The sequence below is a fragment of the Musca domestica genome, unplaced genomic scaffold (genome assembly GCF_030504385.1).
Source record: "Musca domestica strain aabys unplaced genomic scaffold, Musca_domestica.polishedcontigs.V.1.1 39, whole genome shotgun sequence".
Classification (NCBI taxonomy): Eukaryota; Metazoa; Arthropoda; class Insecta; order Diptera; family Muscidae; genus Musca; species Musca domestica.
Window position 1 is genome coordinate 6,606,807 of NW_026712326.1, and position 15,401 is coordinate 6,622,207.

The 15,401-nt window shown below is 36.7% G+C and overlaps 1 protein-coding gene across 1 annotated transcript; it reads left to right on the top strand.

Annotated features, from left to right (window-relative positions):
- The first annotated feature begins 2,220 nt into the window (after positions 1-2,220).
- LOC101892852 (uncharacterized) lies at positions 2,221-11,349 on the top strand. Its single transcript, XM_020036784.2, has 3 exons — positions 2,221-2,462; positions 10,130-10,620; positions 10,689-11,349. The coding sequence occupies exons 1-3, from the start codon at positions 2,267-2,269 to the stop codon at positions 11,244-11,246; spliced, it is 1,245 nt and encodes a 414-aa protein (XP_019892343.2). The 5' UTR covers positions 2,221-2,266; the 3' UTR covers positions 11,247-11,349.
- Positions 11,350-15,401: the final 4,052 nt, after the last annotated feature.

Here is a 15,401-nt window from a genome sequence, read left to right on the forward strand (position 1 = left end):
TAACCATATATTGAACAAGTTAAAAAGTAGTAAATTCGGCCGGGCCTCCTCCATTTGGAACGAATTTAGAAATTTTCAAAAAATAATATCCGTTAAAAACTCTGTTAAAATCTTAAAAATACCGAATAAAGCTGTTATATTGGGGTCTATACGACGTGGACCTACATAGGCATTGTTTGTTATAAGCCATTACCATATTCAATTCGAAACTTGAAATAAACGGTGAATAATGTAGCTAAAATCATAAAAATACCGAATATCGGGAGGTACCGTTATATGGGGCCTATACGGAGACCTGAACCTGCATATACAATTTTCTGTCACAGGCTGTAGCATCCATTACAAACTTCAAATTCGACATTTCAAACAATTTCGGTGAGTATTGTACCTAAAATCGTCAAAATACCGAATATTGGGAGGTACTGATGTGGGGCCTATACGAAGACCTGAACCTGCATAGACAATTTTCTGTCTTGAAATGTTGTATCCATTACGAACTTCAAATACCAAATTTGGAACAATTCCGGTGAATAATGTCGCTAAAATCATCAAAATACCGAATATCGGGAGGTACCATTATATGGGGGCTATACGTGAACCAGCACAGACAATTTTCTGTCTTAGGCTGTTATATCCATTACGAACTTCAAATACCAAATTTGGAACAATTCCGGTGAATAATGTCGCTAAAATCATCAAAATACCGAATATCGGAAGGTACCATTATATGGGGGCTAAACGATGGCGTGGACCAGCACAGACAATTTTCTGTCTTAGGCTGTTGTATCCATTACGAACTTCAAATACAAAATTTGGAACAATTCCGGTGAATAATGTCGCTAAAATCATGGAAATACCGAATATCGGCAGGTGCCATTATATGGGGGCTATACCAAAGCGTGGACCTACATGGCCCATTTTCAATATCAAAAGTCCTGCAGACATAATATACATTTGAGTTAGATTTTATCAATCTAATTCAATTCGTTCGGAAGCTAGAGTGATTTCCGCAGACGGAGGGACATCGCTAAATCAACATAGAATTTTATGCTGATCAAGAATAAATATAATTTGTGGGGTCTAAAATGTATATTTCGAGGTGTTGCAAACGGTATGACAAACTTAATATACCCTCCATACAATGGTGGAGGGTATAAAAATGGCCGATGGACAGCGATTATAATCCCAGATATAAAAGAATGGACAAGGCGAAAGCATGGATACATAAACTAGTACATAACATATGATTTCCGTACATTGTTCTTTACGTAAATATTTATTTAATCATGTCAAAAACAATTCCCCGTTCTGCTTGTATGAAGGAGCAGACAATGTAGATGACACAGACAATACTCTCTTCTCAAGCAGTCGTTGAGAAAACTTCCGATCAGAAGTGCAAACAGCTCATATAAAAATTATTTAATCATAACAAAACTGAAATACAATGTCCAATTTCTGCGAGCAATAATTAAAAATTAAATAGAAGGACTTAGGCAACCCTTTAAGATCTCGTAACGAATAGCGGAGCATGGACAAAGTAACACAAAAGTGGTGCCGGTGTGATCGCAAGTCCAAAAGGTTCGTATGTGGGTTTTTAGTCGGTACAATCGAATCCAAATCCAATGAGCACATTTTGGTCGTATTGAATGCTAGATAATAATCTTTTACAAATGAAAAGTAGAGCGTATATCAGCCATCTTCTATATTTTCCGTAATTTTTAGTAAAAAAATGTTTCTAATATTATTTTATTTAAAACTATACCACTACCCCTCCTAGTCATGCTGACTTAATAATATGATGGTATTTCACATTTAACATGAATTGATTAATTGGCAACGGTGTATTCTATATACCCCAATTGTACCCAATTTTATAGAGTTTCAATAAATAGATAATTGCTTACTCAGCAAATTTTCCCAAATATTATCGATACAAGCAATGTATAGGCCACACGTCTCCAGGGAAATAATCTTTATGTACAGATAAGTATGTACAACATACGTGGTATGCTTATCTTGACCCCACTTTGTGATATCTGCCGATAGACTGAGCACGTACATAAGTATGTTGTGATTTTGGACAGGCATTTCATTTCCTATCTAAAATAATTGTTGATAGCGAAATTTTAGTATTTATTTCGTAATTCTGCACGGAATTTTCGAACATTTAAAATCAATTAGTGTTATGGTTTACCTAATAGCGATCCGTTAATAACAATAGCCAGTTCTTAGATAAACAACATAGAGTTCGGTAGATTTTATAGAAATGGCGGATGAAAATAATGTGAAGACCAGTGCCCCAATACCCTCGTGGATTCAAGAATCTTTATTTGAAAATGTTTTAAAAGAAAATGTTCCAGAATTTCGCTGCATTAAAAAATTCGAAGTTAACCCTGGCTCAGCGGCGGGTGAAAATTATGCCACAGTTATTCTCCGAGTAAATGTTGATGTTGAATTGCAAGGTAAACGGTTGTAATTTTGAAAACAGGTGAAACAAGAAAAAAATAAGTAAAAAAGCATGCAACCATTTGGAAGTGAATTGCAAAATGTAAAAAAAGTCCATTGACAAACATGCCTCTAAGATTATCAAATTATCTGCCAGAGTAGGCCCATTGCGAACTCCAAATACCGATTTGGACATAATTCCATTAAAAATGTCGATAAAATCGTGTAAATACCGAATGTCGGGAGGTACAATTTTATCCGAGCTATACGAAGTCGTGGACCTGTATAAGAAATTTTCTGTCACAAACTCGACACTTTAAATAATTCTGTTGAAAAATGTGACACAAATCATCAAAATACCAAATTATTGGAGGTTACTGTACCTATGGTAACTATGGAGAATATATTATTCTTGGTATAGACAGTTCTATGCAAAGATGTTTCCAAACTACCATACAAAGTACCCATTTACTGCAGTCGAGCACCCTGAAAACGATAGGGCGAAGCGAATAGTACAGTTTATGATGAGTGATGTTGTAAATGAATTCCGGAACAAGAAGTTCAAACTTCGTAGAGTGAAGCAGGGAATTTTCCAAGGTGGAATGATACCTCTTTCTCTAGACGATATTGAGATCGTAACGTACGATCATGGCGTCGGGCCCCGGTGTTGATGACATACATGTAATGATGATGTATGAACATCTATATCCCGGAGCTTGGCGACTACTTCCACACTCTTTACAACATGGTCTGCGGAGATGAAAACAGAGCTGAATGTGCAGGTCGGAGGAAGTATAATTTAGACCACGAAGTTCCCCAAGATCCTACGGATCACATTCAACAGCAGGTTAAAGTCGTTCGCGCAAGCCAGCGATAAAATTATCATAGTCCGACAAAATAATTCTAGTCGACCGTACATGAATGCGGACATGGAAACCCTGTTGACCTCTTACAATGCGATAGGTTGGTCTGTAGTCAATTATGCGACCTCCGAGTGGTCTGCCAATATAAGTGGTACGCAGTAGAAGAACATCCAGACCTGCCAGAATGCTGCCCCAAGAACAGCGACAGGGCGCCTTCTTATGCCATCAGTGGCCCATCTGTAAGAGGTGGCGAAGATCTTTCCCATACTTCAGCGTAACCATATGCTTTCGTTGCAGTACCAGCTTGGGTGTTATCGTGGAAGTCACTCAAACCATCATATGCTGGATAAAACTCCCCCCAATCCAGCGTGTCATGAAGGACCTACACGATCTAGAGAGGGAGGTGCAGTGCTACAATAGGGGCTCAAGATCACAATACTCTGCACCTTTTTAATTGCCCTGCTAAACCTATCACTCTCATTCCAGAAGATCTCAGGTGACAACCTACGAAAGTATACGAATATGGGAATCTAGAGTTAGAATCGGACTAACAGAAGTCAAACAAAACTTGCGAAGCTTTTACAACAACAACCAATTTACAACAAATTTGGTTCAAAGTTATGAGATGGAGGTCCAGTGCTACAATAGTCGCTCTATATCACAATACTCTACACCTTTTTAACTGCCCTGCCAAACCTATCCCACTCACTCCAGAAGATCTCTGGTTACAACCTACGAAAGTATACCAATTTGGAAATCTAGAGTTAGAACGAGACTAGCAGAAATCAAACAAAACATGCGAAACTTTTACAACAACAGCAAATTCGGTTTAAACTTGTGACAAAAACGACCAACACACAATAAATTTGCCAGTACAGTTATTTGAGATTATACAAAAAAGTGGACCTCTATTGCCCATTTTAAATATCAAAAATCCTGCACACCTAAAATAAATCTGACTGACATTTCTCCAACCTTCCTAATTTTGTTTGGAAACTAGAGTGATTTTTATAGACGGCCAGGCGAACGGACATGGTTAAATTGGCGTATAATTTAATGCTGGTCAAGAAAATATTCATACTTTGTGGTATCTGAAATTTATATTTCGAGATATTCCAAGCCGACTGATAAACTTAATATACCTTCCATACTATGACGGAGGGTATACACAAAGTAGCTAGTACCAATTTGGAAAATGAGACTACCTCTTTAATTCTGTCATGATTTCCAACAACATGATATCCGAGGTAATGACGGGATATTTTGCTCTGATCTATCATATAAATGCATTGCGTACAACCGTACCCAAAATCTCGACATACCCAAAAAATGTATACGCCCGTATTACCAAAAACACCATGACCATATATAAGTTTTGTTTACGATTTTTTACCTTTCATACTGTGCTTCCAATCACAACAAGTGTTTTGACAACTTATCTTGATAATCAGCTACAAATAGAGTACCTACTAATTGTACCATGGAAACAGCCACAGATTCATAATTGTTCATAAGACAAGAAGTGTATCTATTAATACTGGACGGCATGCTGGCGTCACTCGTTTTCTTATTCTTTGCACCGCAGGCTGTTTTCTGCTCGATTCCGCGTGTCCAGCGTTGGGGCTCAGATCTCTGAACCATACAGAAGAATACTGTTTATAACTTTCATTACCATTTTCTGGGAGAGGATTCTCTATGTGTGCCATCAATCCGCTGATGGATGAGATGTTATTTTGGCAGCCTTCGTTGTTTCACACTCGATCAATTTAAAGAAAGTGAGTTTGGTGTCTAACCTCATCCCTAATTATTGAATGCATGATTCCGGAGAATTAAGTTATGACCTTGTCAGAAGTAGATCTGCAGTTTTTTGCATAGCCAGTTCTAGGCCGTGGGAGTGCAGTCAGGCCTTTGTACATATTATTGGTTGTCGCAATTTTCATTGTGCCTCTTTGGTGGTTCTTGTTTGATTACTGCTGCGTGTCATCTGGCATCTGTATTTGTAGGATTTTATCGTATGTCGCATTCCAAAGGCGTGGTCCCAGTATATATCCTTGAGCAGCTCCCTAGCTGATTTGCAACTTTCGTATACCCTGCATTGTCTCATATATCAATATGCGGTTTCGAAGATAGTCTCTTATCATGTTCATTACATACGTCGGGTTATTGAACATTTTATCAAGCGTTCCTAGGCCGCCAGCCCATCGCAAACTAATAAATGAATTTTTACATTTAGCGTTAAAAAATAATTGGTCTTGAGTAGTGGTTTCCCTGTTATGCAGCTTCAAAGGAGCTTACCACTTAATTTAGGACACCCATTGTGGACGTACCGGGGCGGAAACCGAACTGTCGCCTGGAGAGTCCTCCTGCGAAGCAAATTGCATCTCCGAGTCTTGGTTTTAACGGTTTAGTTGTTCAAACATATTATCTGTTGTATCTAACATACCCAGCAGCTTTTGTATTTTAATTTTAGTAACACATCTGTTAGGGATAGTGATATTTGTTTTATACCTACGGCTGCTATTCCGTCCTGTCCAAGTGTCTTTCTATTTTTATACCCTCCACCTTGGAAAGGAGGGTATATTAACTTTGTCATTTCGTTTGTAACATCCTTAAATATTCGTCGCATACCCCATAAAGTACATATATTCATAATCAGTATAAAATTCTAAGTCGATTTAACAATGTCCGTCTGTCTGTCTGTTGAAATCACGATACAGCCCACATTATTTGACGTAGAGCGCCAAAATTTAGCAGAGCAATTTGTTTTGTGTCTAGGATGGTTGGTTATGAAAATGTCGGTCCACGTTTTGGAATAGTCCCCATATAACGGTACCTCCCGATATTCGGTATTTTGATGATTTATGCCACATTTTTTCACGGATTTGTCTGAAAATTGGTATTTATAGGTCATAACGGGTCCCAGTTCGTATGGCGAGACATTGTATGTAGAGGTCCACGCTTTGGTATAGTCCCCATATAAAGGTACCTCCCGATATTCGGTATTTTGATTATTTTTGCCACATCTTTTCACGGATTTGTCTAAAACTTGATATTTGTTGGTCATAATGAGTTCCAGCTCCGGTGGCGAAACATTGTATGTATAGGTCCACGTTTTGGTATAGTCCCCATATAACAGTACCTCCCGATATTAGTTATTTTGATGATTTTTGACACATTTTTTCACGAGTTTCTCTGAAAATTGGTAGTTGTAGGTCATAATGGGTCCCAGTTCGTATGGCGAATCATTGTAATTATAGGTCCACGTTTTGGTATAGTCCCCATATAACGGTAACTCCCGATATTCGGTAGTTTCATGATTTTTACCACATTTTTTCATGGATTTGTCTGGAAATTGGTATTTGTAGGTCATAATGGGTTCTATCTCCTTTAGCGAAACATTGCATGTATAGGTCCACGATTTTGTATAGGACCCATATAGCCGTATTTCCCGATATTCGGTATTTTGATGATTTTTGGATCATTGTCCCATGAATATATCTAATAATTGGTATATGTGAGTCATAATAGGCTCACATGTTTCCTTTGCCCTAAGGTTGAGGGTATTAAAAGTTTGGCCCTGCCGAACTTAATGTTTTTTTATTTGTTAAGATTCGTTTATCTTTCCGACTGAGCGTTATATTCATGAGGCATCACATAATCATATAAAAGATCCTGCACCTTCGGTAAAAAATAAATCTCTTCCAAAAGTGTGTCACACTCCTACAAAGTCAGAATTGTGCTGGATTTATGAGAAAATGCAGCTCTATTCGTGGCAAATCGTCATTAGGCAGTTTATAGCGTTTCATTTCTTTTCGACCAATAACTTTGCACATAGACGAACCTCGCAGCATCAGCCGTCAATTGATAATTCACATGGATTCGGGACTGCAATTCAACTCCAATAACATCTTTTGCTGTTATTAAATTAGAACGGTGTTATTTTTCCACAACCATAACCCTTGTTAATACTGAATTGAACTTGGCAAGTGCAAACTTACCTTTGGTAAAATTACAGCAGGTTATGACTCAAAGACTACATATTTTTTCTACTTCTCTACTAATATATTTCAATCTATGCGGAAGGTCATTTATGATAACATTGGATCTATGGATACGTCTATGCAATACATTTTTTTTTTGCCTTTCCTGTCATCCAATTTATGCTGAAAATCTTTAACAGAAGTAGCTTCATAATTGCAAACATCAACATCGTTCATCACAAATCGGAGATTCTTTTCCACGTTATCTACTCTATTACGGCAGAATGTAACCTGTTTACGCAAAGAATCCATAAACTCAAAGCGGAAAGAACAATAGCCGTTTGAAAATCTTCCATTTGTATTTCTGCATCTATCTATGAATGTTTTTCTTCATCTCTGAGGCCAAGGACACAAACCACGTCTGTATCTCACAACTATCATTTAGCTTTCAAATTTGTTCGTAATGGATACTACAGCCTACGACAGAAGATTGTTTGTGCAGGTCCACGTCTTTGTATAGCCCCCATATAACGGTACCCCCCCGATATTCGGTATTTTGATGATTTTAGCGACATTATTCACCGGAATTGTTTCAAATTTGGTATTTGAAGTTTGTAATGGATACTACAGCCTAAGACAGAAAATTGTCTGTGCAGGTCAACGTCTTCGCATAGCCCCCATATAACGGTACCTTTCTATATTCGGTAGTTTTATGATATTAGCTACGGTATAATGTTGTTAAACTTTTCAGAAAACCACAAAGTGGCTGAGGCCGTTGTATAGGGACCACACCACAACGGGAACCTCTATACACAATTTTATACTTCATAGATTGTCACGTACCAAATCTTCTTAAATACCAAATTGGAAACAGTTTCGTGGGTAAATGTGACTAGAATTACCAAAAGACCGAATATTGGTCGGTATCGTTATATATGCGTAATAGGAAAACGTGGACCTAAATATTCAATTTTCTGCCACAGGAGCTAGAACCCATTATGAACTAAAAATACCAATTTTTAGACAAATCCGTGGAAAAATGTGGCAGAAACCATCAAAATACCGAATATCGGGATGTACCGTTATATGAGGTTATACCAAAACGTGGACTTAACATACAATGTTTTGCCACACGAGCTAGAACCCATTATGACCTACAAATAACAATTTTTAAACAAATCCGTTAAGAAATGTGGCAAACGTCAACAAAATAGCGAATATTGAAAGGTACCGTTATATGGAGACTATACCGATATATCTCATTTTCAATACCAACCATCCTAGACACAATACAAATTGTTCTGCTAAATTTACATTTTAATTGTTCTGCTAAATCCAATAATATCGTGATTTCAACAGACAGACAGGCAGACTTAGAATTCTATGCTGATTATAAATATATATACTTTATGGGGTCTACGATGAGTATTTAAGGATGTTACAAACGGAATGACAAAGTTAATTTACCCTCCATTTCAAGGTGGAGGGTATAAAAACAAGTTAAAAAATATAGGTCGGGTTTGCCGACTCCTGGTATGATTATTTACATTTTTGGCCCTCTATACCGTAGGTTTCTAAAGAATGGGGAATGGGTAAATAAATATGATATAAATATTGCGACGTGCCAGGTTTGTATTTCCTTCACTTTATATGAAATATGTGTTAATTTTTAGAAAATATTAAAATGTGCGTAGGTTGCCAAATAAAGTGGACAGAAGTATTCCATTTTCATACTTCAGCCAATACAGATAAAAATATTGGTATGGGAAAAATTACAAGAAAATCGAATATTTATATTCAATTTTATGCGAAATCATAAATTCCATATTCATATCAGGTTTCTGGTTGAGAGAAATATTTAGATATAAAGAATCGCTGATTTGTTTCGCAAATTATAACAGATAAAATATTGAAAATTGTGACCCTTTGTGAGTGAGCTACCAAGACGGGTTCGCAAATATATATCATCTTCATAACAAATCTTGAGTTAGCAAAAATGAAATTTGAAGAGAGTTGGGTACTTATTTCGCTTTCTTTGAGCGTTTTGTTTTTCAAAATCTGGATCCCCATGTGGGGAAGGTACAAAAAGAAATGGTCCGACCTGTACCATCTTTATAACAAGTCGTGTGTTGATGTAAATATTGAGATGTACTAAGTCTGAATGGAATCGCGTTTTATGAGCTTCATGGATACTCAAAATTTTGACCCTTTGGGGGGGAGATACCTAAAGAAGTGGACCGATATATCCTAATTTTACACCAGACCTTGGGTTAATAAAAATATTTTGATGTATTTAATTTGAAGACAACCGAAAGCTTATTTCGGATTTTATGATCGTTTTGGTTGTTAAAAATGTTGACCCTTTGTGGGGAAGGTACCAGAAGGAGTGGAGCTACATATTACATGTTCACATCAGACCTTGGTTTAATGAAAATAGTGTGATCTGTAGTTGTCCGATATTGGCCATCTCTAAACTCAATCTATACCTGATAATAATATTACGAAATGCCAAGTTTGGACCAAATCGGATACTCCCTTATCGTGCGCACCAGCCAACCAGACAGACAGACGGACAAATCGGGTCTAAAATCGTTATTTCGATGAAACACGTTTTTTGCCGTATAAAATGATATATATTCTCTCTATCCATATGCTGAGAGTATAAAAATGAGTATCATCTACACTTTAATAATCAGGTCCCAAACGTTCACGATTAGAACAGTAACCCCTAGTTCATATCTGCACATTGGGCTACGAAAACAGCTATTGAAAGTTGACCTAATCACTCATTTATTAATTTTTATGAAAATTATATTAACAACCCTTTTCCGTCTCTTACAGATGGTTCCACAAAATCCCTATCGTATATGCTGAAAACCGATCATGACAACGACATGTTGAAAGAAATGATGGGTTCGCATGATATGTTTGCCATTGAAAAGGGCATGTATGACGATATAGTTCCAGCTTTTGAAAAACTTTACGCTGATGCTGGTGTGACAGTGAGATTTGGACCCAACAGCTATGTTCTGCCCACCGAAAAACCCTATATCTTACTGGAAAATTTAAGTCCTCGTGGTTTTAAAAATGCCAATCGTTTGGAGGGTTTAGATCAGCAACATGTCGAGTGTGTTCTCACCAAACTGGCACAATGGCATGCAGCCTCGGCGGTTTATGTTCAGAAGAATGGTCCCTTCGATGAAAAATACCGCGATGGTTTCTACAAGGAGGAGTTCAAGCCAATGATGAAAATAATGAATGACCAAATGACGCATATTTTCCATGAGGCAGCAAAAACATATGCGAATTATGAGGAATATGCAGACTATTTGGTAAGTCTGAAAAAAATCTTTACTACAAAAGATGAGATCATCTAAAAAGTGTTTTTTTTCGAATGTAGGTACCCGCCGAAGATCCTATAGACATGATGTTTCGTCTGGCCAAAACAAACCCCAGTGAATTTAATGTCCTCAACCATGGCGATTGCTGGAGCAACAATGTCATGTTCCAATACGATGCCTTTGGCGCCATTAAAGATACCTACTTAATTGATTATCAGCTACCCCGTTATGGTACACCTGCCCAGGATCTGTACTATTTCCTCATATCTTCAGCGAAATATGAAGTGAAATTGAAGAAATTTGATTATTTCATAAAATTCTATTACGACGTTTTGTGTGAACACTTGAAGGTGTTGAAGTATTCGAAACCAATTCCAAAGTTGCGTGATATCCATATAATGCTATACAAATATGGTCTTTTCGGATTCCAAACAGCTGTTGGCGTAATGGGTGTGGTTTTGTTGGATCCAACTGATAAGGCGAGCATAGCGAACTTTATTGGGGATGATGGTGATGCTGCAGCATTTAAGAAGCTGATGTTTACCAACGATCGTTACAGGAGACACATTGAGGCCGTCTTACCATGGCTCAACAATCGCGGTGCCTTTAGATTTTAGTTAAAAAATGTAATATTTCTTTTACAATAATGAATTTATGTTTTCGGTAGCAATTTGGCCCTGTGGGCTGCATTTAAATAAATAAAATTTAATACTTTTTAATAGAACAACAAATACTGACAATTTTTATTGTTATTATACCCTCCGCCATATATTGTATGGATGGCATATTGAGATTTTCATTCCTTCATCGAAAAGAAAAAATCATTTAAGACCCTATAAAGTATATATATTTTCGCTCAGAGCAAAATTCTGGGATTATTTAAACATGTCCGGTATCGAGCAATCTGCGAGTTCAATAAGATTGAAAATGGCACATATAAGTCCACTACAGCCTCCATATAATGGCGAGGGCTGATTTAATGTATTTTGACGGCATTGACCGTATTTTCAGCGTCCCACAAAAAATTCAAATAATTTAGAGGTTGGAAACATTTATTCCGGAACAGTTTAGAAGGCGTCTGCCGATATTCCGTCTAATATATACTCTCAGTATTTGACCATACACAGGGTGATATAAAAAAACTGCAACAAAGTTAAAAGCCATAATTTTTAATTTTTTTTTTAATTTTATTGAATGAAAGCAAAAAATGTCGGAAATAGCTTTACATTTTAGAATAAGTTTAGATTTGTTCGAATTTGTCACCTTTGGCATGAATTATGGCCTTCAAACGGCCTATCAACCGTCACACGCTGCCCGAATGTTGCCCATTTTCGGTGAAGCGCTTGCTTGAGGTAATAGACACTTTGGTATTTTTTAGTGCCAACCTTGCTTTCCAAAATACTCCAGACACAATAGTCCAACGGATAGGTATCCGGAGATTTTGGTGGTCATTGTGCGCTGGAAATGAAGCGAGGAGCCTCATTTTGTAACCATTCTTGAGTGGCGCGTACTGAGTGCGATGCTGCTGAGTCTTGTTGGAATGTCCAAGGTCTACGGGCAAAATGTTTGTGTTCCCAAGGCTTTAATACACCCTTCAGAATATTTTCACGATATTCGGCATTTATTCTGATGCCATGGTCGGTTAATACGAACGGAGAGCGACCATCGGCTGTTATGGCCGCCCATACCAACACCCTGGCCGGCGCTTGAGTTCTGGTGGAGAACCGAAGGTGCACATGTTCAGCTGACCTCTTTGGAAGTAAACACGATCATTTTGTTTGTTTACAAACTGTTCTTTTGGATATGATCGCATAATATATAGGGGTTGAAATGGACCAAATACTGAAAAATTTCTTGATTTTACAAGTGTTCTACAGGTCGCAATTATAGACCAATCGACGCGGAAGTTAGCATGGGGCTAGAGCTCAGGACTGGGCAGAAGCCTTCCAATTTTGATGGTCATCGGGTAATATTTAGTGGTTGAAATAGACCATAGCATTTGTGATAAATAAAAGTAAAATTTTCCATTAAACCACGAATATTTTCAATGCCGGCGAAATCACAAATAAACGAACAGGTCAATTCTGACCGTTACGTAGATGCCAATAGTAAAAATATCGGATATATAGCGAAATATATACAATGTATGTGTACAATGGAAGGGGATGTTAGCTAGAAGGCTTATATCTCAAGAATGGCTGGACCGATTTTGACAAATTTTGTAAATTTAGAATGCTCTTTTGGTATAAAAGTATAAAATCTAAAAAATTGCATAAAAAGATACCAATAATGATGTTAATATAAATGTTGTAGTATTTTGTGACATTTTTTTATTTTTTCATATTTTTTATCGCATGCGATTTTTTCAATTTGACTTATAATATTGAAGTGTATATTTTGTAATATTTTTTCACTTTACAACACAGGTTGGGGTTATTATTATATACATATTGCAATTATCGTCCGATCCTGACGAAAATTTTCACAAGGGTAGGATAAGGCTCAGAAGGGCTAGGTCTATCGTTTTCAAAGATGTCCACAATATATTTAGAGGTTGAAATGGACCAACCATTAAAAATATTCCTGATTTTGCAGTTGTTATAAAGGTAACAAATAGAAACCAAAGGACACCAAATCTTGCATGAAGTTGGAATTTAAAACAGCGGGTAGAATGGACCACTACTTTTGTTTGAAAAAATACCAACATTACTTACAGGCGATATTCGAAATACACAAAAGGCGAACTTCTGGCTTTTTTATGCAATTTCGTTGACGAATATAGCCAAATATCGTAGACAAGCAAATCATATATTTTTTCTACTTCTCTACTAATATATTTCAATCTATGCGGAAGGTCATTTATGATAACATTGGATCTATGGATACGTCTATGCAATACATTTTTTTTTTGCCTTTCCTGTCATCCAATTTATGCTGAAAATCTTTAACAGAAGTAGCTTCATAATTGCAAACATCAACATCGTTCATCACAAATCGGAGATTCTTTTCCACGTTATCTACTCTATTACGGCAGAATGTAACCTGTTTACGCAAAGAATCCATAAACTCAAAGCGGAAAGAACAATAGCCGTTTGAAAATCTTCCATTTGTATTTCTGCATCTATCTATGAATGTTTTTCTTCATCTCTGAGGCCAAGGACACAAACCACGTCTGTATCTCACAACTATCATTTAGCTTTCAAATTTGTTCGTAATGGATACTACAGCCTACGACAGAAGATTGTTTGTGCAGGTCCACGTCTTTGTATAGCCCCCATATAACGGTACCCCCCCGATATTCGGTATTTTGATGATTTTAGCGACATTATTCACCGGAATTGTTTCAAATTTGGTATTTGAAGTTTGTAATGGATACTACAGCCTAAGACAGAAAATTGTCTGTGCAGGTCAACGTCTTCGCATAGCCCCCATATAACGGTACCTTTCTATATTCGGTAGTTTTATGATATTAGCTACGGTATAATGTTGTTAAACTTTTCAGAAAACCACAAAGTGGCTGAAGCCGTTGTATAGTGACCACACCACAACGGGAACCTCTATAGACAATTTTATACTTCATAGATTGTCACGTACCAAATCTTCTTAAATACCAAATTGGAAACAGTTTCGTGGGTAAATGTGACTAGAATTACCAAAAGACCGAATATTGGTCGGTATCGTTATATATGCGTAATAGGAAAACGTGGACCTAAATATTCAATTTTCTGCCACAGGAGCTAGAACCCATTATGAACTAAAAATACCAATTTTTAGACAAATCCGTGGAAAAATGTGGCAGAAACCATCAAAATACCGAATATCGGGATGTACCGTTATATGAGGTTATACCAAAACGTGGACTTAACATACAATGTTTTGCCACACGAGCTAGAACCCATTATGACCTACAAATAACAATTTTTAAACAAATCCGTTAAGAAATGTGGCAAACGTCAACAAAATAGCGAATATTGAAAGGTACCGTTATATGGAGACTATACCGATATATCTCATTTTCAATACCAACCATCCTAGACACAATACAAATTGTTCTGCTAAATTTACATTTTAATTGTTCTGCTAAATCCAATAATATCGTGATTTCAACAGACAGACAGGCAGACTTAGAATTCTATGCTGATTATAAATATATATACTTTATGGGGTCTACGATGAGTATTTAAGGATGTTACAAACGGAATGACAAAGTTAATTTACCCTCCATTTCAAGGTGGAGGGTATAAAAACAAGTTAAAAAATATAGGTCGGGTTTGCCGACTCCTGGTATGATTATTTACATTTTTGGCCCTCTATACCGTAGGTTTCTAAAGAATGGGGAATGGGTAAATAAATATGATATAAATATTGCGACGTGCCAGGTTTGTATTTCCTTCACTTTATATGAAATATGTGTTAATTTTTAGAAAATATTAAAATGTGCGTAGGTTGCCAAATAAAGTGGACAGAAGTATTCCATTTTCATACTTCAGCCAATACAGATAAAAATATTGGTATGGGAAAAATTACAAGAAAATCGAATATTTATATTCAATTTTATGCGAAATCATAAATTCCATATTCATATCAGGTTTCTGGTTGAGAGAAATATTTAGATATAAAGAATCGCTGATTTGTTTCGCAAATTATAACAGATAAAATATTGAAAATTGTGACCCTTTGTGAGTGAGCTACCAAGACGGGTTCGCAAATATATATCATCTTCATAACAAATCTTGAGTTAGCAAAAATGAAATTTGAAGAGAGTTGGGTAC

What these genes read in the sequence shown, in the direction of transcription:
- LOC101892852 (XM_020036784.2), top strand. Translation starts at nt 2,267, where the DNA reads ATGGCGGATGAAAATAATGTGAAGACCAGTGCCCCAATACCCTCGTGG. An exon ending in TGTTGATGTTGAATTGCAAG is followed by an intron (nt 2,463 to 10,129) that starts GTAAACGGTTGT and finishes CGTCTCTTACAG; the next exon opens with ATGGTTCCACAAAATCCCTA. An exon ending in AGGAATATGCAGACTATTTG is followed by an intron (nt 10,621 to 10,688) that starts GTAAGTCTGAAA and finishes TTTCGAATGTAG; the next exon opens with GTACCCGCCGAAGATCCTAT.